Source organism: Scleropages formosus, chromosome 1, assembly GCF_900964775.1.
Source record: "Scleropages formosus chromosome 1, fSclFor1.1, whole genome shotgun sequence".
In the NCBI taxonomy this organism is placed as follows: domain Eukaryota; kingdom Metazoa; phylum Chordata; class Actinopteri; order Osteoglossiformes; family Osteoglossidae; genus Scleropages; species Scleropages formosus.
The window spans coordinates 51141220-51169128 of record NC_041806.1 but is presented as its reverse complement, the minus strand read 5'-3'; the positions used below and the strand labels follow the sequence as shown (position 1 = coordinate 51169128).

The 27909-nt window shown below is 47.0% G+C and overlaps 1 protein-coding gene across 5 annotated transcripts in view; it reads left to right on the top strand.

Annotated features, from left to right (window-relative positions):
• Nucleotides 1-1895: 1895 nt before the first annotated feature.
• slc4a11 (solute carrier family 4 member 11) overlaps nucleotides 1896-27909 on the top strand; it is a 44870-nt gene continuing 18856 nt past the window's right edge. For 2 of the 5 annotated variants that reach the window (XM_018730321.2, XM_018730317.2), the window contains exons 1-6: nucleotides 1896-2149; nucleotides 16828-16878; nucleotides 18844-18960; nucleotides 25417-25457; nucleotides 25920-26148; nucleotides 27711-27792. In XM_018730321.2, the coding sequence (XP_018585837.1) occupies nucleotides 2089-2149; nucleotides 16828-16878; nucleotides 18844-18960; nucleotides 25417-25457; nucleotides 25920-26148; nucleotides 27711-27792 (581 nt within the window). In that variant the 5' untranslated portion in view covers nucleotides 1896-2088. Of the gene's footprint in view, nucleotides 2150-9628; nucleotides 9797-10998; nucleotides 11595-13505; nucleotides 13912-16827; nucleotides 16879-18843; nucleotides 18961-25416; nucleotides 25458-25919; nucleotides 26149-27710; nucleotides 27793-27909 lie in introns of those variants that run through there. The other 3 variants (XM_018730319.2, XM_018730318.2, XM_018730320.2) reach the window with 3 other exon arrangements.

Sequence of the window (27909 nt, the reverse complement as noted above, 5' to 3'; positions counted from 1 at the left end):
CAGTGAGTAGCGCTGCTGTCTCACAGCATGTGGGTGGTGGAAGAAGATGGGTTGGATCCCTGCTCAGTCAGTGTGAGTTGGCAAGTTTCCCCTGTGTCTGCATGGGTTTCCTCTGGGTGCTCTGGTTTCCTCCCACTGTCCAAAGACATGCTGTTCAGGTTCTCCCATAGTGTGTGAGTGATAGAGAGAGAGTGTGTTCCACTGACGTATGGATGAGTGACCCAGTGTAAGTAGTGTATCTAGAACTGGAAGTCATTATGTTGCATTTAATGGTGAGCTGTTATGATTATTATCCAGCTGATTAATTATCTCGCACACTGTCCAACTAATAGCGGCAGTTTGTGGCATCTTCATTCTGGACATTGTGTGGAACCTGCCATGAAGCAGGAAGCCTGGAGAGCAGTCAGGTGTGGTGACTTTCCAGGGGATCGGTGCTTACTCCGGACACTCTCCTGAATGTCCAGGCTGCTCTCCCACAGTGTGAAGAGTCTCCGACCCTTTTCCTCGTTCCCTGGGTATCATCTTCTCTCCATTCCCTCGGTCCTCCGTCACCGTTCTCTTTCTCGGACGTTTCCTCGGCTCCCACGATGCATCGCCTGTCTCTGGTTCTATCCTGCCACCTCTTTTCCCGATGCTCCCTCTGTAATAAAGAGGAAAACCCTCGTAAAATGCGAACAAAAAATTGTGCGCAACAGACGCTAAGCTGCACCAGGTGAGCCGAGACTCAAATACAAGTGAGGAAAAGGCACAGCTGCAGGAATCCCTTTGGGGTAGAGCAGGGTAACGGCAGGCAGGTCACCTCAATCAGGGTAAAACCTCCTACCGGCCAGGAATTGAGAGACTTCTGACAGCGGTAGCGATAGAACAGGCTCTTCGCAGCTCGAACCCTTAGTGGTGGCACCGACAGATGTGTGTGTGTGGGGGGGTGGACTTCTGGCCTTTAGAGCAAAGTGCAGTGTTAACTGTGTATATTCATGTACGCTACATGCGTTCTGCAATTTAAAGAAACATAAATGATTAAAATCCAATGTGAAATATTTTAATATATTCTGAAATACATTTTAAAATACATCTCTCTTCGATGTGTTTGTGCTTTCATAATGATGTGGAGCAGCATGCTGAAGGCGAATCCAGAAAGGAGCAGAGACAAAATCAGGAGACAAAACACTGCACTGAGATGTTTCCTGATTTACACTGAGAGCCAAGGGCCAGAAGTCTGTGAACAAAAGACAAATAAACAAGATTGTGCAAAGTGCTTCTCCTGCCTGAACAAAGGAGCTCAGTCAGGTGTGAGAACTCAGGTGAGGGAGCCCCCTGGCGTCCTGCTGAGGAATGGTCCCCCATTAACTGTGGCGGGGGGGCACTCCATGTCATTAGCATAAATCCTGCACGTGCCCCAACTGAAAGTAGGTTTGGGTAGGAAAAAAAATAAGGTCTAGGTAAGCGTAAGGAACCTTTTTAGCTGCCAATTTGGATGTGTTTTTTCTTAGTTAATGAACTTGAACCGTGGGGGGTGGGTGGGGGTTAGGGCCCCTCTACACTTACGCTCCATAAAAACACAGGACACGAGAGCAGAACACAACATCATATTAGTTTCCTGTTTTTTTCGCATGTTTGTCTGCATAATTACAGGAAAGTTTCTGGAACATTCCAGTATCGCACGTGGAAATTAAGCGCAATAACGCGCGCCGTCGTTAAACAGACACTGGAATAAGTTAAAATTTATATTTACACTGGAACAAACAGCTCTTTCTAAATTTTGCAGCGAAAGAGATTTTCTTTCTCTGCACTCCCCCCCCAAAAAAAAAAAAAAAAAAAAAAAACTGGTCTGGGAGGTGACAGAGTAGCGCGCGATTGGCTGCGCGCGCGATGCTCCCTAAAACTGTGGGGTGGATAGGGGACTGGGGGGGGGCGGTTGGAGGACAGAGAGAGGAAGAGGAGAAACATCTCGCGGCTCTCAGTGACACCTTGCCGACTGACACCTTCCTGTCCGCGTGCCGCCGCAGAGCCTTTGATCTCGCCTTTGATTTCGCGACTGTCCCGCGCCAACTGAGCCCGGAAAGAGCAGCAAAACGGCGACTTGGGGACATGAAGACCGAGAAGGACAGCGGCGACATGACGGGAGTGACAGTGAATCGCTTCGCGGAAGGTAACGAAGCACTTTTACTCTCTTTACTTTCTTACTACAGTCTTTTTACATTACTGAGAGATTACAAACGTTATGCGTAAATCGGAGCAGGAGAAGTAGTTGAATGTAATAATATGTAACACTTAAGTCTTATGAACGCGGCATGATGATGCATATTTTGATTGATATTATTTTGTTTTAATTAACTAACGGCACTTACTTTCCCGGCATAATTAATGACAGTTGAGTTTTAAAGCTCTGTTTTTTTATATTTTTATTTCTGTTTTATAACTCAACTCTTGAGGAAGTTCAGTTCAGTGACACTTTTGGGCTCCTCGAACCCCCTTTTATTTCTTCGGCTCCTTCTTTGCTGTAAGTCGCCCTAAATGACGGTGGTGGCGCGTTTTGCGCTCTGCGGGATCTCGCGCCCGCGCTGTTTACCGCGATCGGGAGCGCGAGCGCGCGCGCGCGCGCGCGCGCGCCCCCGCTCGCCCTCCGCATCCCCGAAGCGCACGGGCGCTCATTAAGATGCAGGGGGCACGCGCAGCGCCAGCAGCTTCGCACACACTGGCGGTGGGGTGTGAGCTCGCGGCAGTGTCGCGCGCTGCCAGAGTGTGGACGCACCGGGGACACACCTGTCCCTCTGCTTTTCCCCAGATAACCGGAAACCTTTAAGTTCCTTTATGGACCGTGAGGTCGGTGTGGAACTTGCGGAACTCACCAAGGTACCTGGGCTTGTGTGCCAAGGTTTGCTTCATTTACCATCATTTACCACACACTTCTCTCCAAAGCAGCTTACACTGATTTACCCACTTATACCGCTGGCTAACTTTACTGGAGCAGTTTAGGGCAAGTACCTCACTCAAGGCTACTACAGCTGGCAGTTGGACTCAAACCTGCAACCTTTGGGTCCAAAGACAGCGGTGGTAACTACTACACTACCAGCTGTCCATTTTACCCTGCAGGGTAACTCTTCTGGTGCTACTTTGAGGAAAAGTACCTTGCTCAAAGGGTATTACAACCAGAGTGAGAAGGATTCAAACCTGCAACCTTTGGGTCCAAAGGCAGCGGCTCAAAGTGCTGCACTACCGGCTGTCTCTTCACGGGCGCTAAAAATGGGTCCGAAATTTGTATGGGACCACCAGTAACAGAAGGGTGTGAAACGCAGCTCAAGGGTTAATATGTCACATTGTCCTGTTTCATTGATGGATGAGCATCAAAAGGGTTAATGTGTCACATTGTCATGTTTCATTGATGGATGAGCATCAAAAGGGTTAATGTGTCACATTGTCCTGTTTCATTGATGGATGAGCATCAAAAGGGTTAATGTGTCACATTGTCCTGTTTCATTGATGGATGAGCATCAAAAGGGTTAATGTGTCACATTGTCCTGTTTCATTGTTGGATGAGCCACATTGTCGTGTTTCATTGATGGATGAGCATCAAAAGGGTTAATGTGTCACATTGTCATGTTTCATTGATGGATGAGCATCAAAAGGGTTAATGTGTCACATTGTCGTGTTTCATTGATGGATGAGCATCAAAAGGGTTAATGTGTCACATTGTCGTGTTTCATTGATGGATGAGCATCAAAAGGGTTAATGTGTCACATTGTCCTGTTTCATTGATGGATGAGCATCAAAAGGGTTAATGTGTCACATTGTCGTGTTTCATTGATGGATGAGCATCAAAAGGGTTAATTTGTCACATTGTCATGTTTCATTGATGGATGAGCATCAAAAGAGTTAATGTGTCACATTGTCATCCATCCATCAATGAAACAGGACAATGTGACACATTAACCCTTTTGATGCTCATCCATCAGTGAAACAGGACAATGTGACACATTAACCCCTGTGCTGCGTTCCATACAGAGAGAGTGTAAAAACCAGTGTAAGCCACCTTGGTTAAAGATGTCAAACACAGTGCTGCTTGAAAGTGTGTAATGCCCTGGTGTCCCTCACTTTTACACAAAAATGGGTATTTAATGAGAATCAGTGTTGCAAATGTGACATAACAGGTGTGTAATGATCAATTCCATGTTTTCTTCAGAGGAAATCGTGTGTGTGGTAGAAACGCACAAGTAGTGCAGCTGTAAAAATAAGTGAACCCAAGTTGTACTGGTTAAACCAAGTAGGTAAGTAGAGTCACATGTGTAAATCATAGTTGTTTATACATTTATTTTAAGGTTTAAGATTCAGGTTTTGTAAGTTTATTTTGTTGTTTTATACAAGAATAATGACCATCCCTACAAGGTTCACACACTTTCAAGCAGCACCGTAGCTGTGAATTTGCGTTCTCTTCTCTAGGCTGTACGCCGCATGGCAATTGTGCATTTTTTACTCTAGTAAAAGAAGAAAAATTGTTATTCTGACAATGGTTAACACGAAGCAACGATTTTCCTAGAGCCTCATGCCTTAATGGGGGGAATATTGAAGAACAAGCCCTCTTAGTGCTGAAGAATGGTTAACATGGAGAGGAGAGGAGACTGTGGGATGGACCTGGAGTGCAAACTGTGGCCGAACCCGAGCCTCGCTCCGTCCTCGCGCGTTTGGTGGCGTTCGGCCGGCAACACAAGGACCCGTTGGCTGCGGCGGGACTCGGGCCGCGGGGACCCGTCCTTTCCGTCGTGTGCAGAAGGCGTTCTTGTCGACTCAGCGTTTTTATTTCCCCGTATAGGTCGGGGAAAGCCGAAAGTCAATAAACATTTCCTGCCGAAGGTCTGAGCGATGGCTGCGTGAAACGTCCAAGAGGAAGGAGTGGAAGGTGGGCCTGGGCACGCTGGCACCAGGAGTGCCACCAAAGTGACCATCCTCTTCGGAGATCATAATGGCACTTGGCGCAAAACAACAGGAGCTTTCAGACCCGTAACTTTGTGTTCGGGCAGGAAGCTTTGATGCGATGTCTGACTCGTGAAAGTTATTGAAATTAATTATACATTTATTTAGCAAACGCTTTTCTCCAAAGGAACTTCCGATGAACTCTGTGTAGTGTTATCGGCCCACACACCTTCTTAACCATAGTAATTCACACTGCTAGATACACGACTTACACTGGGTCACTCATCCATACATCAGTGGAACACACACACACTCTGGGGGAACCTCCACAGCAAGTCTGGACTGGACTATGTGAGGAAACCAGAGCACCCAGAGAACATGCAAACTCCACACAGACTGAAGGGGAATCGAACCCACGTCATCTTGCACTACCCACACGCTGCGACAGAGCAGCGCTACTTGCTGTGCCACTGTGTGTACGTGCTGTACATTTCTACATTTTTATATATGTATTATATAGTCTTTATGCTACTATATTTCTGTTTTATATTCTGTTTTCTCTTTTCTAATGCGAATAGTGACACGGACAGTTCTGGTTTGAAAGCAAGCAGAGCCTTATTGCCTCATTGGGAACTTATTGGTGAACAGTTACTAAGCCAGCTGTGCAACAGGAGGAGACCAATAATTTACCGTAGTATGTGTGTTAGGAAGTGGTGTACTGTAACAGCAATCCACGTTGTTCTGCTGTATAAATAGATGACCAGGTAAATAGGTACCATGTTAGTACGTTGCTTTTAATAAAGCATCTGCAGACAAATATGTTCACAGCTTTACATCTCAACGATTGTAATAACATTATCTTCGGTGAACGTTGGTTATAAAACGAATCTCGATACGACCGTTTTTTAGGAAAAGGAAATGGATGGTTGACGAAAATTCTATTTATTCATTTTGCCGATGCTTTTATCCAAAGCAAAATAATTATTTTAATGTTTATCTACCTACAGTCATTTACCCATCAATAGAGCTGGGTATTTTTAGCTGGAGTAATTTAGGATAAGTACCTTGCTCAAGGATACTACAGCTGGAGGTGGGAATCGAACCCGAGACCTTCGGGTCCAGAGGGAGCCGTCCTCCCACCTGTAAATAGCGAGCCTGCGAGAAACACAGCTTCTCTCTACTGTTGTTTTTGAGCGTTACTCTGTCTCATTTAGACACATTCAAGTAGCATATTTATAAACACGTACGCTAGAACTCCCGAGAGAAATAATACATTTTCACCACGGAAAAGTAAATATTACCGCAACGGGTGCTGGATCCTCTGGAAAATACAGAAATGAAGCGTACATAGGATAGCGCTCACAGCTGTGACTGTTTATTATTCTGTCCATGTTCGTCTTTCTCTTTATTACAGCAACGGAAGTTGAACGAGTGATATTTAATTTATGTATGTGCTATTTCGATGTATAGATTACCTTTAATTAGCATATCTGGGCAACCCTATTAATTTGATGGAAGCGGTTAGAGCCATTAATGTTAGAACATGGAAAATGCCATTTGCTTCTGCATAGTCTGTGTATTTGATTAATAAAACGGGCGAATTATTGAATGTGAGTTCAAAAAACAATTCACAGTAACTTCAAAATTCAGTTCTCGTAATATGGAGAATAAACACTTTTCCACTTGAGAGTTTTTCCCATCGTTTCCGGAGCCCACGAACGAGCGAGTTTGTGCCCGGGGGGGGAGTGCGTCGCCTTTACGTTTGGTTTGTTTTTAAATTAAACCAATATTTGCATTTGTTCGTGTGGCCGAGCCTGTTTTCCGAAGTGACTTTTAACGTCAAGTGAAATTTATCATCCGTTTATCCGGCAGGGTAACGTTTACTTTCTCAGTCTGGGCTAAGTACCTCGACCGAGGGGTCCGCAGCAGAAGGTGGGATTCGAACCTGGCCCTTTCAAGTGCAAAACAGCAGCTGTAACCATTGCGCCCCCTGCTGTCACCCAAATTTACCCACTCCAGCTGGATGCAAGTTTACAAACAAGGACACTTGGATTGAAGGTGGATTCAGGTGCAGAGATCATTTACAGTCAGTGGCCCAGTGTTGGGGTTGGGGTGGGGGGGGGGGGGGGTATAAGGCAAGAACACGAGATGAGGCACGAGAGAAACGACGTGTCCCGATTATGGAACCAGCTGCCAGCAGTACTATGAGCTGTACGTTGTTTTGGCGGGAAGCGTCTGCGGAACCGTGAACGGGTGCAGGGCGACTCCTCGTTCTGGGGGGACGGAGCCCTCTGGCGGTCTTCTTTGGTACTGTCATGGATGGGGGGGGGGGGGGGGCTTGGGGGTCAAAAGGAGGCAGTATCATTAAAGCCTCGTGCGATTTTGGCTTCCTTCCATTTGGCTGTTAAGGATACCTTAGGTACCGAGTACCTCTTTTTTACCGTGATTGAAACAAAGTCGGTGCTTCGTGCTCTGCAGTCGCCTGCAGCGCGGTTCGCTCGCTGCCGGAGAGGGGCCGTTTCCGGACGCGCGTCGCTAAACGTGTGGGCGGCAGGTGGCGTAGCGGTTAGGGGATCTTCGGCAGTTCACCGGTGATCGGAACGGGTGCTGCTGCTTTCGCCGTCCCTCCCGCTGCGCTGCCATTTTTATTGAAGCGTCCGAAGTCCGATTTTTCTGCGTTTATTACTCCGACCTGGAAGGGGCGCGGTGGTGAAGCGGGTTTGACCGGGTCCTGCTCTCCGGTGGGTTTGGGGTTCGAGTCCCACATGGGGTGACTTGTGATGGACTGGCGTCTCGTCCTGGGTGCGTCCCCTCTCCCTCCAGCCTTGCGCCCTGTGTTGCCAGGTTAGGCTCCAGTTCTCTGCGACCCCGTATGGGACAAGCGGTTCAGAAAGTGTGTGTGTGCGTGTGTGTGTGTACTCTGACCTGTGGGGTGTTCTGCAAAGTGTGATAAATAATATAACACATTTTTTTTTAATTAGTTTTTTATCATTAATTCTTTTAAATATCAGTTATGCAAGAGTCCTCCTGGAATTTAGGTGCAGGACACTAATGTTGGTTTTGACCTCCTCGTTGGTCACTTTATACTTTTTTATAGTAGATACACATTTAACACCAAAACCTTGAATGTAGTTCTTGTTCACTTTGTCTGCACGATTGGGCCTCGAGTGACTGAATACTGGAAAGGGGAGGCAATCCAGTGCATAACAATGTCATTTTTTTAATGTATTTTACAGAAAAATGTCAAATTGTTAAAAGAAAAAAATCTGTTCGAGGAACTGAAGGGATTTAGTTGATAAAACTTTTAATGATTTTATTATAAATGCGTATTTGGCGAAGTGTCGTAAACACTCTACCATATAGTGTGGCATCATGATCAAATTTTCCCTTAAGTAGGAGGTTCACTGGCAGAATGAAGACGGCTTAAAAACACAGTTCGTATATTTAAATTGTTTTGAAAGCATACGAGCGTCATAAGAATATTTCTTTGGGGATGCGGAACTGCAAGGACTCGTCGTTTCCTTCGCGCCAGCAGCAGCGTCCTCTCGGCCGTTTCCCCCCCGGTGCTGCGATATTGGGGCGAAACTAATAAATCTGTTTAAAAAAACTTAATTTCAAACAATTTGACGGTATAAAACTGCAAATGCACAACAAAAAGTATCTTGTTTAAAATTTGTGAACACGTTTCGTTTGTGTGTAACAAGATTGCTGTCATGTTGAAATGATTTTAAAAAATGATCCATGTAATACATTGTAATGATGTGTATTGATTGTTCACCGGCTGCAATCAAAGCCCCTTCCTTCGTAGGTGTTTCAGCTGCTGATAATTTGCATCCAAATTTATATCTATTTGTCACTTTTCTCCAAACTGATTTATATACTGTTACTGAGCATTTTTCACTCGAGTCAAACAGGGTAAGCACCTTGCTCAAGGGTACCGCGGCAGTCGGTCTGTCACGTGAAACATAGGGGCCTGGGACGGCTGGACCCAAGTGCGGCGTCGTTCGTCCGGAGACGAGGGATGAGGCGAGTTCTCGCGTCGGGGACGGGCGAAGGGTCGGTCGAACGGGACGGGAACGAGGATCCGCGGACGTGGTCGGGAAACGAAGCGAAGGGTCAGAAACCGGAGGACGTGAACGAAGAGCTAGCGATGCTTGTGAACGAAGAGTCGCGAGAAAGAGCGGTTGTCCCTGACGAGATTCCGCAGCGGTCCGGGCGTTGGAGCGTCTTTTAAAGGGTAGGCGCTGAACCGGAGTCAGGTGCCGTCGACTGAGCTGTGGGCGTGGACGTGACAAGGTGGGACTCAAACCTGCACCGTTCGACACCCACGACAGCACTCTAACCACTCCACCACCTGCTGCCCTGTTGCTCTCCTATATATAAGTGTGAATGATTGCGTTTTGGCCTCCGGCGTCTCCGTGTTTGTTGCCTTTGGGTTCAGTAGGGGGCGTAGTGGCTAGCGATGTCACCTCGCGCTTAAAGAACCCGGCTTTCAATGCATCTTCCTGCTCGAGAACCCTCGGTCACGGCACTTTCAGTAAAAAGTACCCTGCTGTGTAAGTAGGAAATGGGGGTGTGTAGCTGAACATGGTAACAATGTGAAAGGTAAGTGTAACGTTGACGGTGTAATCAGGGGCACTAGGACCTGGGGGACCACCCGCCCCCCCCACTTTACCATTCGTAAGCAGGCAGAGCCGGCTGACTCACCGCGGAGCGTGTGTCTGTCCGTGTGTGTGCGCGTGTGCGTGCGCTTGAAGGAGAGCGGAGCAGAGGTGGTCCTGCAAGCCCAACAGGCGACAGGACGGGAAAACGGTGATGGGTTGACGGGGGGGGGAAGGTTGCGTCTGAGCCATGGAGCCCATCAAAGTTCTGCATTTTGTGCCATCTGGTGAGTCTTTGAATGTGCGGCTCTGCCGTTCGAGTCCCGGGTTGAAAAATCGGGTTCGAAGAACGTGTGTGTGTGAGCGTGTGTGTGTTCTCAACACTGTAAATGCGCTGTTTCTCTCCAAGCGGCTTTTCGCAACGTTCCAGTCGTGCGGCCGCCTTGTCGGCGACAGGAGAGGAGGCTCTTCGTGACCCTGTCCTTGGTGACACCACTGCTCGCACACACACTCACACGCACAGAGTCTCTGTGGAACTGGTTCCGGTCTCTGATGCGTATTTATCACTTTTCACTTGCGAAGCAGACACGCTGCACTCATTCCTGCACTTCACTGGCAGCGTGAGCTGTAAAGAGGTAAACCGGTGAGCGGCGGTACAGGGTTCGTCTGCCAACGAATGCATCCTCCAAATGCGCGGTCTCCTTCTCGTGCTTTTATTTATTCCGCACGGGCTGAAACGGAGTTGCGCCGCAGCGCGTCGTCCCTTCTAATTTAAACCATGTCGACGTGCCTCCTCGTCCTTCGCACGTCCGCATCCTGCGGAGGTCTTCGGCAGCTGACCCGAAGCTCCGTCTCGTACCCGGTCCCCGCGTTCTCCGTGCACCCGAGTCGGTCACTCCGACAGCCGAAGGGCAAGCAGACTCGCTGGTCTTCGACGTGAGGTCGAGAAGCACACGTATAAATATCCGTGGATACATATGTACAGTATAGCTGTATAAATTTGTACATATATACACACTTAGAGTATAAAATGTAAGGTTATGTAAGCGACAGACCGGTTACCTTTGCATTCATTCATTTAGCTGATGCTTTTCTCCAAAGCAGCCGACAATCGTGTACCGTCTACACGGCCGGGTAATTTTACCGGAGCGATTACCTCGCTCAAGGTTACTTATAGCGGGAGGTGACGCTGGAGCCGACAGCCTTCGGATGCGAAGGCAGAAGCTTTAAGCGCTACGCCATCAGCTGCCGCTGCCGGTTTCCAGCAAGAGGGGTCCTTGTTTCGGAAGAACCCAAGCTGTTCCCTCCATAAAAGTGGTGTTCTTGTGTGCGAGATGCGGTGAAGAAGGTTCTGGTATTTTACAGGTTGCTATAAGTTAGGTTTGAAATACATCGTGTGCGGGAAACACCTGGCGTGACGCTGTATGCGAATGGGCTTCTGCATCGTATGGTCTGTAGAGTTTTTTTTTTAAATTTTTTTTTTAAATGCGACTAATATATGTGGTTAATAGTTAGATAAGATTTAGGAACCGAATGCATTAGAGCGGAACGGACGAGTCACGGGGGATGCGGCTCTTCGTCGGCACCGCCGCGCTTATTTAATCTCTTCCTGCTTTTTAGTGCTTCGCCAAAGTAGCGTCGTGCTTTTTGGTTTTTTTACTAAAGAATTGTTACGGTCTCGTACACTTATTTAAATCTCCGATTTGACGGGGAACTGCGCTGTAATGTACGTGCGATCGAACATTTTCTCATCATCCGTCATAAAAATGAGAAGAAAGAGACGCAGACAGGGAGAAGTTCGCTCACGTTTGACACCTGAAATGTTCATCGACTTAGCATAGAAATGTGGGCTTTCAACGAATTAAATAAAAAAAAAAAAACAGGCAGGACTTATATCCCTAAGGAGCAACAAAGGGCATCGCCAACCACTTGTCCATCCATCCACTTGTCTGCCCACCATCCATCCATCCATCCATCCATCCATCCATCCTGAGCAGGGTCGCGGTGAACTGGAGCCTATCGCAGAAACTTTAGGCACAAGGCAGGGAGGAATGCATCCTGGATGGGACACCAGTCCATCGCAAGGTAGATTAAACCTTCCCGTTTTGCGAGGTGTTTATGTAATGCGAACGTACGCGACCGTCCAGGTTCACCTTCACGATGACCCGTCCAAATGTTTATAAAAAGCTACCCTAAGGACCATTTGGTTAAGTAACATTCACAAAGTTAGGGGGCCTCTTCAGCGCAAGAGCGTCTTCCTCGTGTCTTCATCCCTCAGTGTGGTCACCTTCACGCGTCACATGTTGGATCTGTTTTTTTTTTTTTTTACACGATGATTTTTTTTCCCTCCTCGGATTCTGTTTTTGTTTGTTGTTTTGAGTTCTGTTGCTTTCACTCGATCATTTACTTCCCCGTGTGGAATGCGGCGCATGTTCTTGGTTTATTGATGCTTAAAACCTCATTGCTATTCTGTGATTATCCGTCTTTGAAATTCCTCTGGTTTTTAAAAAAAGGGGGGGAAAAAAGCCGTGCTTTTCTTACTACGGCCAAACAACGTCGAAGATGGTGTGTGTTTTGTTTGTTTTTTTGCCCTGAAATGGGAACAAATGAAAGGGTTTTTACACAAGCGCAGTCTAATGGATGCGTTTCGCCATTGTTCCGAGCGCCCTCGGGACCGACGCGTCCGTTTAATAACGGATGAGAAACGCAGCCGCGGCGCTGAAGGTTAATTCCGTGTTAATCCGCAATTAGACTCGGCGCGGCGATAGCGACGTATCGTCGGCTTCGTCCAAAGTGGCAGTTTTCGCGAAGCCTGCGTTTGAGGGATGGAGCCCGAGGCCCAGGTTTTGAAGCCCCTCCCGCCGATATTCAGTTGTCCGTTAGAACCCAACGTTTCTGTTCCCCTGACATCTGTCAAAGTGAAAAATCCGTCTCCGGATCAGTTCCGTTCTCCGAAGTGAAATCGGTAACAGACGTATACAAAAAAAAAAAAAAAAAAAAAAGGGCCAAAAACAAATGCAAACACAAAAAAGCAAGTTAAATATGTTCCCCGAATGTTAAGATAGTGTGCGAAGGCCCCCAGCAAGGTTGAAATTGTCTCAAGATGTTCAAGGCCATCAGTATCGGGCCGACGCATTCCAGCCTTACAGGGATTTCCCAAGCTGCGCATCTCAGCTCGCTGGCTGGTCCGAAAAATCGAAGTGGATTTCGAGGGTTTTGAGGTGCGGCTACGCTTCGGACGTTCTGGAGCAACGCTCGAAATGACCAACCTCGAGAAGCAGGCGGATCGTTGTAAGCAGGGCCTGGAATTATCGAGCGACCGCTGGTGGAGGAGAAGTGGATTGCGGGGTTGTATCGCTAGCTCGGAGCGCGCTTGGACGACGGGGCGGAGTGGTCCGGTAACACCGAGGTTCTGCCGAAGGGTTCGAGTCCCCTTAGCTTCGGGCCACGGCTGCGGATGTTCTACCGGGGTGCGGATAGAGTTCTCTGAGCGGCAGCGTGGCGGTGGAGACGGAAGAGTCCGAAAGGGGGCCGGACTCTCCGGAGGAAGTGGTACAACGAAGGAGAGAAGGAGCTCAAAGTCATCATGGACAGGAAGGTTTGAGGACCCTCGAGCCACAGGAACTCGTCATTATATATATTTGGTGAGTCGAATGATGATAATGCAGCATTTTGATCGGTGCGTTAATATCCCAAGATGTTGCACGCGCCCCTGGAAACATGCAGACCGGGCGAAGGTCGACGGTTCCATGTCGGTCTGTTCTTCTGCAAGAAGACGGTTCCAGGAGGACCCCCCCCGTCCACCCCCTGGTTCTGCCAGCGTGTAGTTCCCGGGAAATGCGTGCGAATGTTGTTTTGCACGTGCGCGTCTGCGAGCGCCGCGTCTCGCCTTCTCGAGCCCCTGGCGCAGCAGACACGTCGCTGGTGATATTTCTCTCGCGTGCGGCGGCCTGCGGTTTCGGCGCCGAGAAGAGCGGAAGTCGAATGAGCCGTGTTCTCGTTTCGCGCTCGAACGGCTGGTATCTGGAGATCAGGAAGGAAGAGGTGACGACGACGACGAGCGACGACGCTCGGCGGACGGAAGCGCGAGGGCCTGGCGACGATCTAAATTTTCCGCGAGATGCGATCCATCTTTTAGTTTCTGTTTGATCGCTGGTAACGATGATGAAACGCACTCATCGCCAGCAAGGAAAGGCAACATTATGACTGATATTATGGATATTTTTCCCGACAAGTGTTCTTAGATTCATTTTAAATGTGAGATACGAACTCGTATTTTTGACCTTGAAACCACTTATTCAACCTCGACCTTTTTTATTGAAACACGGGATACTAAATGACGCATCCCGTGACTCAATATTCACCTTTTGTCGGTTACGTTTTCGTTCAGCGGGTTATTAAAGTAAGTTGCTTTTATTTTTTCTTGTAACGCTGCGGAAACAAAACGGAAATGCTGGAGTAGGAACCGGTGAAAAAGAAAAAAACACTTTACCGTTTATGGGGTAAATTCCATCGCACATCTGCGATGCCGTGCACAAGTGATGGGGTCTGCAGGCGGAAAATGTCTCTGTTTAATTGGCAGCCTGTTTTGGTTAGTACTGAATATATTACAATTATATACTTGATATACAATTATGAATACGATGACTGTGCTCGTTCCCCTGGAAAGGTATGTAATTAGTTAGTTGTGATATGAAATATGCTCAAACAAACAATTTAATACAAAATAATAATCAGAGTTTTATTGACCAGTGTGCTGATGTACACAGGGAATTAGCTGTGGTTCTAGCAAGCATAATAATAATAATAATAATAATGACGACAACAGTTTACTGGGTCTCCTCTGGGATTTCTTAAATACATCGTACAATTTTAATTCCTCAGATTAAGCCAGAGGTACCACTTCAATACTTCGGAGTATTTTTTATGTAATGTTGTATTATATTACATTATTAGTTCATTACCTCACTTCTTGCCTTAAAAAGCTGAATACAAAAGAGACTCGGTAGGAACTCAGCAGCAAATTCCATGTGTGCGTAATATAATCCAAGTGGACCGTTGGGCACGAAGTGCAGGACAGGAGGTGCTGCGTTGAGCAGGACGAAGGAGCGCCACCTGAGGACAGCACCTGCTCTGTGTGGGACACGCACGGCGCAGGGAGAGAACGGTTAAAGAAAAGAGCTCCGGCTCGCTTGTTGTCGTCGCGGAGAGGGGCTCGGACCTCGGCGCCCGGCCGTGACCCTGTCAGCGCCTCGAGCCGAGTCAGCAGCAGGAAACTCGTTCACAGGATGTCGAGAGAGACGCCCTGTGGGACGGTGCGATTCTGGCAGCCTGGTGAGCTGGAGGCGAAGAACACCGAGGCTCAGAAAGTGTGGTAAAGCGGCAAGGTGGGGGAGGGGCGCGCGAGCCACCCCTGCGCCCAGAGGCCTTATTACGAACCGTCTATTTAAACTTTCTCCCTGCGGTTGGGGGGGTGTCCGCTGGCACAGGTGCGAGTTCGCTCGGGCCGGAAAAGTACGAAACGAAAGAAGTGCTGCAACAGGATACGAGAATATCTGCTCTTTCTTCACCCGAGGGCTGAGTTCGAGACCCGTGCGTGCGTGCGTGCGTTTGTCTGAGTGCGAGTGAGCAGTTCAGTCCCAGTACCATGTGCAAGAGTTCAGGCTTCCTTGCGCACTGGCTAAAAAAAAAATAAAAAGTCTGCAAGAGATTTAAAAACATTTTAAAAAGTGAAGACAATAAAAATGATTAATGAAAGAAGGCCACTTAATCCCTCTTGTGCTGTTTCAACATGTAGTTAAAACAGACAGTAAATCCGTGAGCGGCTTTCGGGACGTCTGCAAGCTGTTATTTCGGACATGAGGCGCGTCGATCCTCCGAGCCAGTAGGTGGCGGTAGAGCACACCTAGAGAGAACAGGAGATAATCGCTCACGCGCACTGGGTGTACTGTCGGAAATGTATCTTTTAAAATTCATTTTAAGTTAATTTTCATTTAGATGTATCTCAAAGTAAAACAATAAAACCATTAATGCATTTTTTAATTTACTGTAGCTAAATCAAAAGTTTTCGCTGGATCAACAACTCAAGGAATGTCTGCATTATGGTTTTATTCATTGTGATTTAAGGGTCACGACTTTGGGGTTACAAACAAAACGAGATGGAAAAGAATCAGTTGTTTGGTCTCAACTGGGTTTAAGCTGAAGAGCCGGTGAATTTTTGTGCAAAACGTCAGGAGCGAATGTGGCTCGGAGAGGTGCTCTGAAGGGCTGGCAGATGGACGTGAATTTTTACATGAATAAACATCGGGCTCATCCTCTTTTCGTTTATTGAATTACAAATAGCTACAAAGAATGAGGGGCATCAATCGCAGTTTAGTAGCAAATTTTGAGCGATGATGATTCGACCCGACAGCCACCCGGAGATTCTTCTGCAATCCCATTTCGCACATATATGGAGAATTTCCAATAGTTCCTTAGATTACGTATAAAATATGATAATTGTAAACAATATGCAAAGTTCAGCTACTCGCAGTGATTTGCTCATGTGTACAGTGGGGTACTTTTTACTGTATCAGTTCAGGGTAAGTACCTTCATCAAGGAAACTACAGCGGGGGTGGGATTCATACCCACATTTTTTCTGCATATGGGACTAAACGTTCTTTTGTCCGGATGTTTCGCCACATGTCGAGGTGAGATGTCCGCAAATAACGGAACGCTTATCTCCGCCCACGTCTGGGAAAGAGACGAATGCGCCGAGGCTACCGGTCCTCTCCCTTATTCCTAGTGCTCAGGCACCGCTGCTTCTGCTTTGTTTTGGGGGATTATTTTTAAGAGCTCTGTGGAGAGATGATTAATTGTGGAGCAGAGGTTGAAGCCTTATGACAAAAAATGTTAAGCTGGAAAATGTATCCTTTATTATTATTATTATTATTATTATTATTATTATTATTAAAGTCCACGTTCTGAACTTTTACAAGTTTATCATTTAATGCTCTGTTACACTTCAGGGCTGTAAACATTGTTGCCTCCAATACCAGATCACCCCCCAGGAAGGGTTCCGACGTGACACACTCGGTTGTCCCTGTTGCATTTACCCACAATGCTCTGGGATGGACGAAGGCAACGCCAGTGGGATGTTGGCCTTCGGCGGGGGCTGGGTCGGGGGGACTAAACGATGCCGTCCCTCAGAGGACATCACGCTGGTCATTGTTTGCTGGTCTATGTCGTTCTGTGACTCACTTAGACAGAGGGTCCCGATACCCCCCCGAGCTGAGGGATCCGCACCTCACTGCTCTCTTTGCTCTCTCTCCTTCTCAGAGGCTCCGCCCTCCGCCATGTCCAAGAATGGGTACTTCTTTCAAGAAATGGGTAAGTAAGGCTCTTTTCACCCAGCGTCTCTTTCATTATACGTACAGAGTTACTCCGGAGCTACTCAACGCCATCATTTAATAATTTCAGCGTTGATAGTCAGTTACAGATACCCTGTTTTTACCTCGTCGTTGCTTATTTGCGCTTTGGCGTTCTGTAGCTCACTGGTGCATTTTACTTTATTTGGATTTAAAGTAAAGTGTCCGTCGTGGGCTCTCCAGCGGGAGGCCGATGGCCGGAGAGGAGAAGCGTGCGCGTCAAGTGCTCCCGTGTGTTTTTCGGCTCCTCGCGGCCCCCGATCCATGAGCGCTTAATTCCGCTCTTATGCGGTGTTGCGTTTGCATGTTGATATCGATTCGGGTCACGATTCAGAATGTTTACACACAAACGTCTTAGATAAAAATACTACAAATGTAATCATGTAAAAAAAAAAAAAAATAGCAAATGTTAACAAAGCCCATATGTGAGAATTATATTTGAGTATCTGTCTGTTTCCTCAATTCATATCGGCCTCCAATAAACACCCTGGGAAGGAGTTATTTTATTCTGGGGTGAATAATATTATTTAAGTATTAAAATGTAAATAATTTGAAATTTTTTTTTATATTATGTTTGTGTACCTTTGTAAAAAAAAAAAAAAACATATATTTTTTGTTGGAAGGTGATCAGGAATCTGAGTTTTGTCCACCTACTCGTGTGATGAACATTGATTCGTAAGGTGGAAAGAAACTAACTGCACCTAAGCATCGCGCGTCTGTATCCGAGCGTCTCTTTCTGCTAACGTAAGGAACACGTCGTGTTTTCTACGAGACGTTCGTCGCTTCGGAGAAAAGTGTCCGATAAACGAACGCGTGTAAATTATTATTATTTACGCAACTCAATCTTCCCGAGAGTACAATTTTTCTCGGCCGTTAACTTACGGTCTGTGCAGAGAGCGGTTTTCATCGGTGCGAATAATCAATTTAAAATATTTTGGGGAAGACGACTGGGTCTTTGGGCACGTTTTGGCGTAAATCCTCGATGCCGAGAGGTGCGGACGGAGGCGCCGGCGCCGCCGCAGATGTGGCGTCGTTAATACCTGCGCTCATCCACACGTAACCTCCGCGTCGCCTGTTGTTCGCCGAAGCGGGACGCTGACCCTGAAAAGCAGATATCTGGCACCGAGATACAGCTTCGGACCGGGGAGAAGAAACAACAGGGAAAAGTTACGTCAAAATAGCGGCTTCGCAGGGACATCAACAAGTGCGGTGCAGCTGCCGGTCTGAAACTAATAACGGCGCCGGAGACAAAATAAGAGCTTTCGGGGAACGCCGATTGCTTGCGAGCACTAGGTGCGAAAGGGGCCTTTTAGTGCTCAGCTCTGGTGAAGAATGGGAAGAACCTGTCATTTTCCTGAAGAATAGGCCCGCGAAGAGTGCCTGCGCTCATGAATTCGGCAAAAATTGTTCAATTGTCCGGAAACATTAATTGCAAAATGCATACCGGTGTTTGTATGTACGACGCGTCACTTTTACTCTCTTGCTGTGACTCAGACAGCCGCATCGTAGTAATAAATGGGTGAGACGTGGACTGGAAACCCATCGTAAATCTCCTCTTTCACATTAGTAGAAAAAGGCTGTTAAATTAATTAACAAACAGCCTTCGTGGAAAAAAATGTGTCTATTAATATTGAGCGTAGTATTCATTTCGCAACCACGGATACAGCTGGGTAACTTTTACCGTATCGCTTCAGGAAGGTACCTTGATCGAAGGGACTGCGGCGGCAGGCGGGACTCGAACCCGGGGCTTTCAAATGCAAGGCAGCCGCTCTAACCATTACGCCCCCTGGTGCTGTAAGCGGTGAAAAGAGAGGCTGAGCTGCCTTTATTAAAGCAGCAGAGAAAGGGAGAAAGGGAGCGAGACGCCAACATTAGATGAGTGCAAGAAGCAGCAGAGAAAAGCGCTGAACTGCCTTCTGACCCGCAGAGCTTCAGCAGGAGGAGCCGGAGGACGGCTGCGAGGGGAAAGAAGAAGGACCGGAGTCTCCCGTGGTCTGTGGGGACGACATTCACCTCTACAATCAGATCCAGAGTGGGAACCAAGGTCAGTGACTCTGTGTGTGTGTGTGTGTGTGTGTGCGTGTGTGTGTGCGTGCGCCCACGCAATTCACCCATCTTCCAACACGGAAACAACCGGCTGTGTTACACACGTTGCTCGCTTCACGGTGTGTTATGCTTCCGGTTCCCGTGTGGCAGAATGAGCTGCCTCTGTACCTCGGAGCTGCTGAATCCCTTTCAGCAGCAAAGAAGGGTCTCAAGCCCTTGGAGAATCAGGCGTCTGAAGCCGTAACTCTTCATCTGTTGGGAAAAATGAACTTTTTTTTTTTGCTCTGACCTGTACATCGCTTTGGAGGAAAGCATCTGCTTCATGAATAAATGTAAATGTGCTGAATTCACCTGGACAGGTGGTCTGGCAGAAGGTGTCCAGGCGCAGGTGCGTCCAGGTCCTTTGAGAACCCGTGTGGAAAAGCCGCTCGGACTTTCTCTGCAAGATAAGATCATTGATGTAAAAATCCTCCTTATGTGAAATTAGATGTTATGCACATATGTCAAGAGCATAATTATCATAAATGATTGACAGTTCTTTGCCATTTATACAACTTCATTTTTGTTGGGCTGATTGAGGTTAAGTTGAACATACAAGAAGACAACAGCAAAATACATAACGCAATTTATGCATAATAAATGCCGATAAATAATTAAAAAAAAATGTGTGTACCTGAAACTTTAATTTAATACGGAATTCAATTTCAATACGAGCTCCAGTCCTCCAGCAGCAACATCTCAGCATCTCCTGCGACACATAATGAAGGGTAACGGACTTAGTAGAATGACAGGTGCATCCAGGAGACCGCGGCGATGGGTCTGACCAGCTGGTGCGTTTGCAGCCATAATTATGCCCGGTATCCGTGCGGGTCGGAGCGGGTCGGGGGCCCCAGGTGCATCGTGAACGGTGCCCTGTCCTCGGTGACAGCTGATTGGTTGGAGTGCCGCCCGTCACGGGGATCGACACCTGACGGCACCTATAAAAGGCGCCGCGCGTGGACGGCGAACGACTAACGGGAGCAGACAGGAGCTCGGCAGGTCAAAGGGGAGCGACGCCAACAGCTGGGCCCCGGAGCGGCTGCGCGCTGGACACCGAACACGTTCCCAACGGGTCTGGTTTCCAGTACACACGTGCAGTGATTGTTCCGCTACATGGATGGAACAATATCCGCTCGTCGCTTACATTTATTTGACACCCTTCTCCTGAGCGACTTACAGTGTTAAGCTACCTATAACTAATAAACCATCTATAGAGCTAGGTAATTTTACTGGAGCAATTAAGGGTAAAATGCCTCGCTTAAGGGTAGTATAGCTGTGGGTGAGATTTGAACCCGCAACCTTCAGGTGTAAAGGTGGCAACTCTGCGCCATCGGTTGTCATGTACATAATGGGGTAAATTTTTTTCTGCGGAATCACCCCATTCGTCAAAATTCCCTTTACTGGGAGTCCCTTTACGTTATTTCTTACGGAAATAAACACAATCGGTTCCTGGACGAAAAATGTCACCGGAAATGAGAAATTAATCAAAGTAAACAATTTTTTCAATGTGTGGCAATGATAACACCAACATATTTTATAATATTGTATTTGTAACAGACATTACTGAGTGGTTTCACTTATGCAGATTATTAAATCTTGTACCATGAATTGTACCGAAGACTGAATAATTTTTGTCACCTTCAGACTCTGACTGGTAAAGTGAAAGAGGAGCACTTGTTTACCATATTGTTACCATAGTGTAAGACTGTTGATGTTACCAAAGCTGTTTATATGATGGAAATAAGTGAGTTAATATTTCCGTTTTTTCTTCCAGTTCAGCTTTCTGAAAGTTTTGTGAATGTGTTGTTTCGGCTGTGATATTATATTACGTTTATCGATGTTGCGATGGGTCGACGCTGTCAGTGTGACCGGAAGTACGGACAGTGGTGGGTTTTGTTCCGGAAGAAGCACGGCGAACACATATTTGCAGGTTGAAACATGCAGTAGATGGTGAACAAAATACCTGCTGTTGGTGTAAAAATTTCCGGACTACAATGGGGAAAAAAAATCCCGTTTTATTAAATCATAAGCCCATAGTATGAATGTTATTTTCATATGCCATTGTAGCTATTTTTCATTATATGGGAGCCTGTTACACATGTTTATGTAGTGTGTTGAGCACATTTTACAGTTGTTCATTTAGCTGATGCTTTTCTCCAAAGCACCCTACCGTGTTATGGTTACAGTTATTTACCCTTTTATACAGCTGGGCAATTTAGGGTAAGTGCTTTACTCAAGGGTACTAAGCCACCGGTGGGGATCGAACCCATGACCTTTGGATACAAAGACAGTAGCTCTAACCAATACGATACCTGCTGTCCGCCAGTTAGCGCTGCCCGTTACACCAACTCGTTGTGTCATAACGAAAACGGTTGACGTCGAGTCTCCAAAAACTCGGCGTCAAAGACGGATTCCTGGTGAGACTTCGGTATCGGGTGGGAATTCAATATCGGTGAACCGCGATCTTTGCTCACTGGCCCGTAACGCCGTCATGCATTTGGTCGACACGACTGGAAAGGTGTCGCCTTCCGGAATCACTGCACCTGTCCATGTAAATGTAGCCGTATGATCCGCCGGAAGGTGTTTCCCCTTCGTCCCGACCAGCTTGGTTCCCGCCATTTACCCTCCAGCCGGTCCGTACGTCGATAAAAGGAAGCAGACATCAAAAATCGTTGAGAAGGTAATGAGGGTTTCACGCCCCGTGTTGAAATATTGAAAAGCATAAACAGTCGAGCTGCAGCCCCTCATGATCTCACTTGTGTGTCACCATCTCTTTGAGGTGTGACAGTAATGAGATGGATCTCCTGCCTCCCCGGAGTCACACCAGCAGGCGCTCGTATTGCCGCGCAGAAGGAAGAGCACAAATTAACTGCACCAGGCCTCACATGTATATTTGAAGGAAAGCCTTCCTGCTGCTTATTAAAAGTGTGCGACCGTTGCCTTTCGCTGTGTTCATTTTCAGCGCGCTGCCGTTTTAGCGATTATTCACACCGGCTGTCCTCGAAATGCGTTTCCGTGAAAACGTCTTGTGAAACGGTAGCTGTGCTCACACAGTATAAGTTGGTCAAAATGGTTTTTTCCTGTTGAAACCTGCCCGTGCTTTGAACATGGTAATACAGTGGTCCCCCCTTATCCGAGGGGTCGCTTTCCGCGGTTTCAGTCACCCTCCGTGAAACGCGTGCGAAGTGATTCAATGGAAAATTCCAGACATAAACAACTCATGAATTTCAAATTGCACGGCGTTCTGAGTAGCGTGATGAAATCTTGCGCCGTCCCGCCCGGCCGTGGATCATCCCTTTGTCCAGCGTATCCACGCTGTACAGGTGGTCTCCGGCTTACGACGCGGTTACGTTCCGCGAAACCCGTCGTAAGTCGAAAATATCGTAAGTGAAAAATGCATCTGATACACCGAATACGCACCTCTGCGTGGCAGACTGAGAGATGCAGATTGCTATCGCTGCCCGGCATCACGAGAGAGTATCGTACCGCATGTTGCTTTTCCGGGGAAAAAAAAATCTAAATTCAAAATTCGAAGTACGGTTTCTACTGAACATCTATCGTCAGCTCACCATCGTAAAGTCGAAAAATCGTAAGTTGGGGAGCATCTGTATATGCTACCCGACCGTTAGTCACTTAGTAGCCTTAGATTATCAAATCGACTGTCGCGGTATCGCAGTGCTTGCGTTCAAGTAACCCTTTTTGTATTTTAATAAAACTTTACTGAAAAAATCTATGCTTATGAGGACCTGGGCTTTGGTCCTTAGTTTTCTTTCTTTTTCTTCTGTATAGGAAAAAACATAGTATATATATACTATACTATCCGCGGTTTCAGGCACCTGCTGGGGGTCTTGGACCATATCCCCTGCAGATAAGGGGAGACTACTGTACTTCCTATCAAGGAGCACCTTAACGTTTCGATGTAACGAAAAAAAACTCTCCTCTGTTACTTTTCCTGCTGCTTTGTTGAGCTCCTGACCACTCAAGTAATTGAGTAGCATGAACAAGATATAACTATGGAATGTAGTGTAAGAACAGACCGAGCAACAGGCATCAGTACAGTTGGGTGCAGCAAGTATTCACCCCCCATTTTGACTGCTACCACAATTTTGTTTTAAAATTTAGGTCCACAATTAATTTAAATCAGATTTTTTTTGATGGATTAGCAAAACAAAATTAACATTTTTAGGGGCCATAATCACTTTTATACTTGCTCACTTTCATTAGCTGCTTGGTCAAGTCTGGGTCATTCTTGTGTGTCCAATCCCAGAGGCAAAGGGTAAATTAGAGTACAATTGGGACGGGACGCCAACCCATCACAGGGTAGCCACACACACTCATTCTCACACTGTCGGCAGTTTGGTCACCAGTCCATGTGAAACATATGTCCTTGGACTGTGGGAGGCAACCAGAGCACCCAGGGAAAACTCACAGAGATAAGAAGAAAATTCAAACTCCACACAGAATTGGCCATATTTGAAGCAATGCCCAAAGAGCCGAGGTGCTGTGAGGCCGCAGCACTATCCGCTGCACCACCGTAATCCAGACCATAATCACTTAACTATTATAAAAGCAAATGAAATATTGTCAAATTCAGTTTTCAAAAGTATTCACTCCCCTCTGAGGAGGAGGGGAGTGAATACTTTCGACACGGGCTGTGGCTGATAAGAGCAGTTTTAAAAACACGGGTCCCCTACAGTGTAGGAAAACCTCCTTAAACCTGATTTCATTTTCCCCAGATTTTCTGTGCACATTCTTTGGAATCTTAACATCATTAAGTCTGCATTGAGCCATTTAATCTCTTCGGTCCGCAACTCGGCAGCAGCGTTCCAGTCGGTCGAACCGTCACACGGGGGTCCAGGTCTCACCCGCGCCTTCGCCCTCTGCGGCTCTGCACATCCCAGCGCTCCTGGGCCAGGTCAGCAGGGTGGAGTTTCCTGGATTCGCCGCTGTGGTTACAGGATGAGGTATTGTATTCCAAGAAACGCCGTCGCAGAACAAACAGGCGGTTCCCCTCACTCTGGAGGCTCTGCTGCCCGGTGAGAATGAAAGCAAGTCTGCCAGCCACTTCAGCACTTCTCTCCATTGCGACCTGCCAAATTCCTCCCTGTTTTGAACTCCAAAACAATTGCAATTGTTGCTCTATTTTTAATCCGTCGGGTTTGTCTGATGAAGTCGCGACTGGAGCCCAGACCTGCATCTCTATGCTTTCGACTTACCAGTTCTTCACGGAGAAGAATGCAGGTCCTTCCACGTAGCGCAGTGTCCGTGTGACAGCTGTTATTACCCAGCAGTAGAACAATGTGCTCCAGCCTGCCTGTCGCAGGTCCTTTGATAAGCTTCTTATCCAAGAGCCCAAAGTTCTGCTGCAGCTCCTGTGTATTTCTGTTTGTTCGTGTAGCAGACAATTTCCTCCAAAGCGACGTACATCTCGGAGTAAACAAGAGGTGCGTTACATCAACAGACGAAGAGCCGTAGAAACAGACGCGTGTTTGTCGAGGTACGGCCGGTTTGTCCGACGGCACCGTTTTTTCGGCTCACAGTACCGAGCGGCTGCAGGTAGAAGCGATGGGAAACGCAGAGGTGATGATGACAGATGGCCTGATGAGGGTTTACGGAGCAGTTCGGAGATCAGGAGGGAAGTGGCTCTGAAGGAGATGGGTTGGGGTGGTCATTATTCTTGTGTAAAACATTACATGAACTTATAAAATCTAAATCTTTAACCTGAAAATAGACATAAAATGAATGACTGTGATTTACACTCCTGCCTCTACTGACATACTTGGTTTTACCAGTACCACTTGGGCGTCACGTATTTTCACACCTGCACTACTTGAATGTTTCTACTACGCATGATTTCCTCTAAGCAACACGTGGAATTGGTCATTACACACCTATTACGTCACATGAGAAACACTGATTCTCATTAAATACCCATTTTGTGGTAAAAGTAAGGGACGTATAGGATCACGTACTTTCAAGCAGCACTGCACATATAGCTGTTTTAACACTGAAAGCTTCTATAGTTTGCTCACTAGTCATGTCTTTAATTCTGAGAGCCACACCTGGTTTCCGGAGTCGGCAGACCATAGATGCAGGTTCCTTCGCTTGCCTGAAAATAGCTTCACTGGCTATGAATGTAGCCTCCCAAGGTCTGCGATGTTTCCTGATGGAGATGAAAGCACACGTAACCAAGCAAACAAGGGTGTGGCTGTTGAACCAATCTTTGGGTTCTAGGATGCAAAGCTCAGGGCTCCCAAGGTCCTACCAACGCATTGTTCCCCGCAGGCAGGCTCTCCGTCCTGTCCCACCTCGCTCTGTCGTCTGCGCTCTTCCTGCACCCTGGATTCCATGGTTCCCTGGGATTCCGTGGGGGACGATTTCCCCCATCTCACCCGCTCCCTCCTTTCCTCCGCAGATCCTGATTCCGGATGCGTGCTGTTGAACACGTCGAGAAAAGTAGGACCTCGTTTACCTTGAGCCGTTTCCTTTGCGCTGACATATTATTTTATCAAGAGATTGTAGTTCATTGTTTTTACCTGACCTCCAACAGCAAGCCTGAGAATAAGTATTTACTCGACAAGACATGTAAGACAAAAACTTTGCAGGGTGACAAACAATAATTTGTGAAGATGTAGAGCTGAGTTTTTCAAACAACTGTCAAAAAAAAAAATGCATGAAAGGAAGTGATAGATTTACACATTTGCCACCCACTTGGGAAAAGCAGTTGTTGACATTGATTGGTTGGTTGGTTGCTGTGCTTATCCATAACTTTTTGGGTGTTTTTAGGATGAATTTCTGTATGTGAGTGTTTGGCATGAGCTGGGATGAGGTCCTCTCTAGGTCTTCACACTCTCTAGATTGTTCTCTGAAGCCATGTTTTACTTTTCTGGGCTTTTTATGTGTCCCTCTGCTCCCCAGTATCTGAAGCTGATGAACTTTGAGGAGGAGGTGAGAGCTCACCGAGACCTGGACAGCTTTTTAGCCCAGGCCAGTATCCTGCTGGATGAGACAGCTGCCTCGCTGGACGAGGTGCTCAGGCGCATGCTGCATCACGTGGCCCAGGACAGCAGTGCCACGGAGCCGGGCTGTAACTTCGAGGAGGTCATGAGCATGCTCTTCACCGATGCTGGTGCCCAGGAGGTCAATGGTGAGTCTGACTCTGCAACACGACTGCCGGGGACACGTTGCGTCTCACTGCGGTCAGAAGAACGTTAACAAATACGCTCATCCCTCCTAGTTTGTCTCTCGGGATCTCGCTTTCACTTATTTGGTCTCCCGTTATTAATATTACTTATCATTAATCTATCCAGCTTTTCATTTATCTGGTGTGTGACATCTGATCTGGTGCAATAAACTGAGATTGCGTTTGAAAATAGCACCAAGCAGCTGTGTGAGAGAGACCGTGAGACGCACTGCATTGTGGGAACCGTGTACCCACGCTCTCAGCCGGGTTCCCGCTCTCCGTACTCACATATTTGCGAGTTGTGTTTCCATTTTTAAATTATTAATTTATTTAAATGTTACATATGGTCTTAGTTTTCCTCAAGCTAGTGCTGTAGTTTTCTGAAATAATGACTTTATTAAATCAGTTATCATTATCAATTTCATATAAAGTTGTTATTAATCAGTTTGACCACGTTTCACCTTTTTTTGCTTACGGTATTAGGCATCATTTAGGTTGATTTTGGGTTAACTCTGGATAGACTTGGAACCGACAGTAATTTTTTTCCCCTGAAGAAATAAAGGGATAAGTGATTTCGTCTTCCATTCTTTCATTTTTCGCTCTGTTTTCAAGAACAAATTAGGACTGGTTCCTGGGGGATAAGTGCACTTGCTCATCACATAGAACCTATCTATTAATATCAAGGTAATTGTGCAATTAAAACATACAGGAAGTTGGTTCAGTAGGTCCGAGCAGTACATTTTAGAGTATTATCAACAGTAAATGAATTTTTTATAATGCCTCCAAGGCTGGTTCCCAGATAGCTGTTGATCACAGCTGGCTCCGCACTGATATCCCAGGTGTTGCTCATGGCAACCTCCCCTCAAGAGCCTCAAGGTCTCAAGAGGATGAGCTGTGAAGATAAACACCACCACCGTCAGCTGCGCTAGTTCACCTAGTTGGCGCAGTTATAAAGATGTACGGACTTCCCTCCCATGCGAGCGCGATCCGTTCCGCGGGATCCGTTCCTGAAGGAATTCTGGTAAAACTGGAGTTACCATACATTGAAGTGAAGAAAAAAAATCCATTATTCAGCCACAAAAGGTTTTACGTTTTTTTTTTTTTTTTTGTAAACATACTGCAGTTTCTGCCTTTTCTTAAAAATGGGGGGAAATCTAACTCAAGTCCGGAACGTCAGCACTGCTCTGGATACCATGTGTTTCAGCTTTTATAAAAGCAAAGCACGTAAATTTAATCTGCGCAACAAATACAGGTGATTTTCCCTCCGAAACAGGCAGACGTTGAAGAAATGGTGTTAAAAAGACAGAAATAAACAGGGAAATGTCTGTCTCTGAAAACCGAAAGCCCGCCGTCGAAGCAGAGCGCGTGGAAGCAGGTAATTGCAGCGGAAAAGACGGCGGTAATAACGGCGTTGTCCATTTGAGCCGCGCGGGCTCTGGGGCACCATCTCTGCGCTTCCCCTCGGAGAGCAGGTGAAGGCGCTCCGTTGCGAGCGGCTCTCTTACGCCGACCGTGCTTCCCTGCAGTGCACCTGCTGTCCGAAACCATCCAGGGAGTGACGGCCACGGCGACCGGCGTCCAGTACCAGCAGTCCTGGCTCTGTATCCTGTGAGTGCTCCGAGATGTGCTCCGCACGTTCCGTCGTTGGCTTCGACTCGTGGGTTTGCGCTTAGCAGTAAGGGTTAGGGGTTAGAATGAGGCATAAGGGGTTAAGGGTTAGGCGTT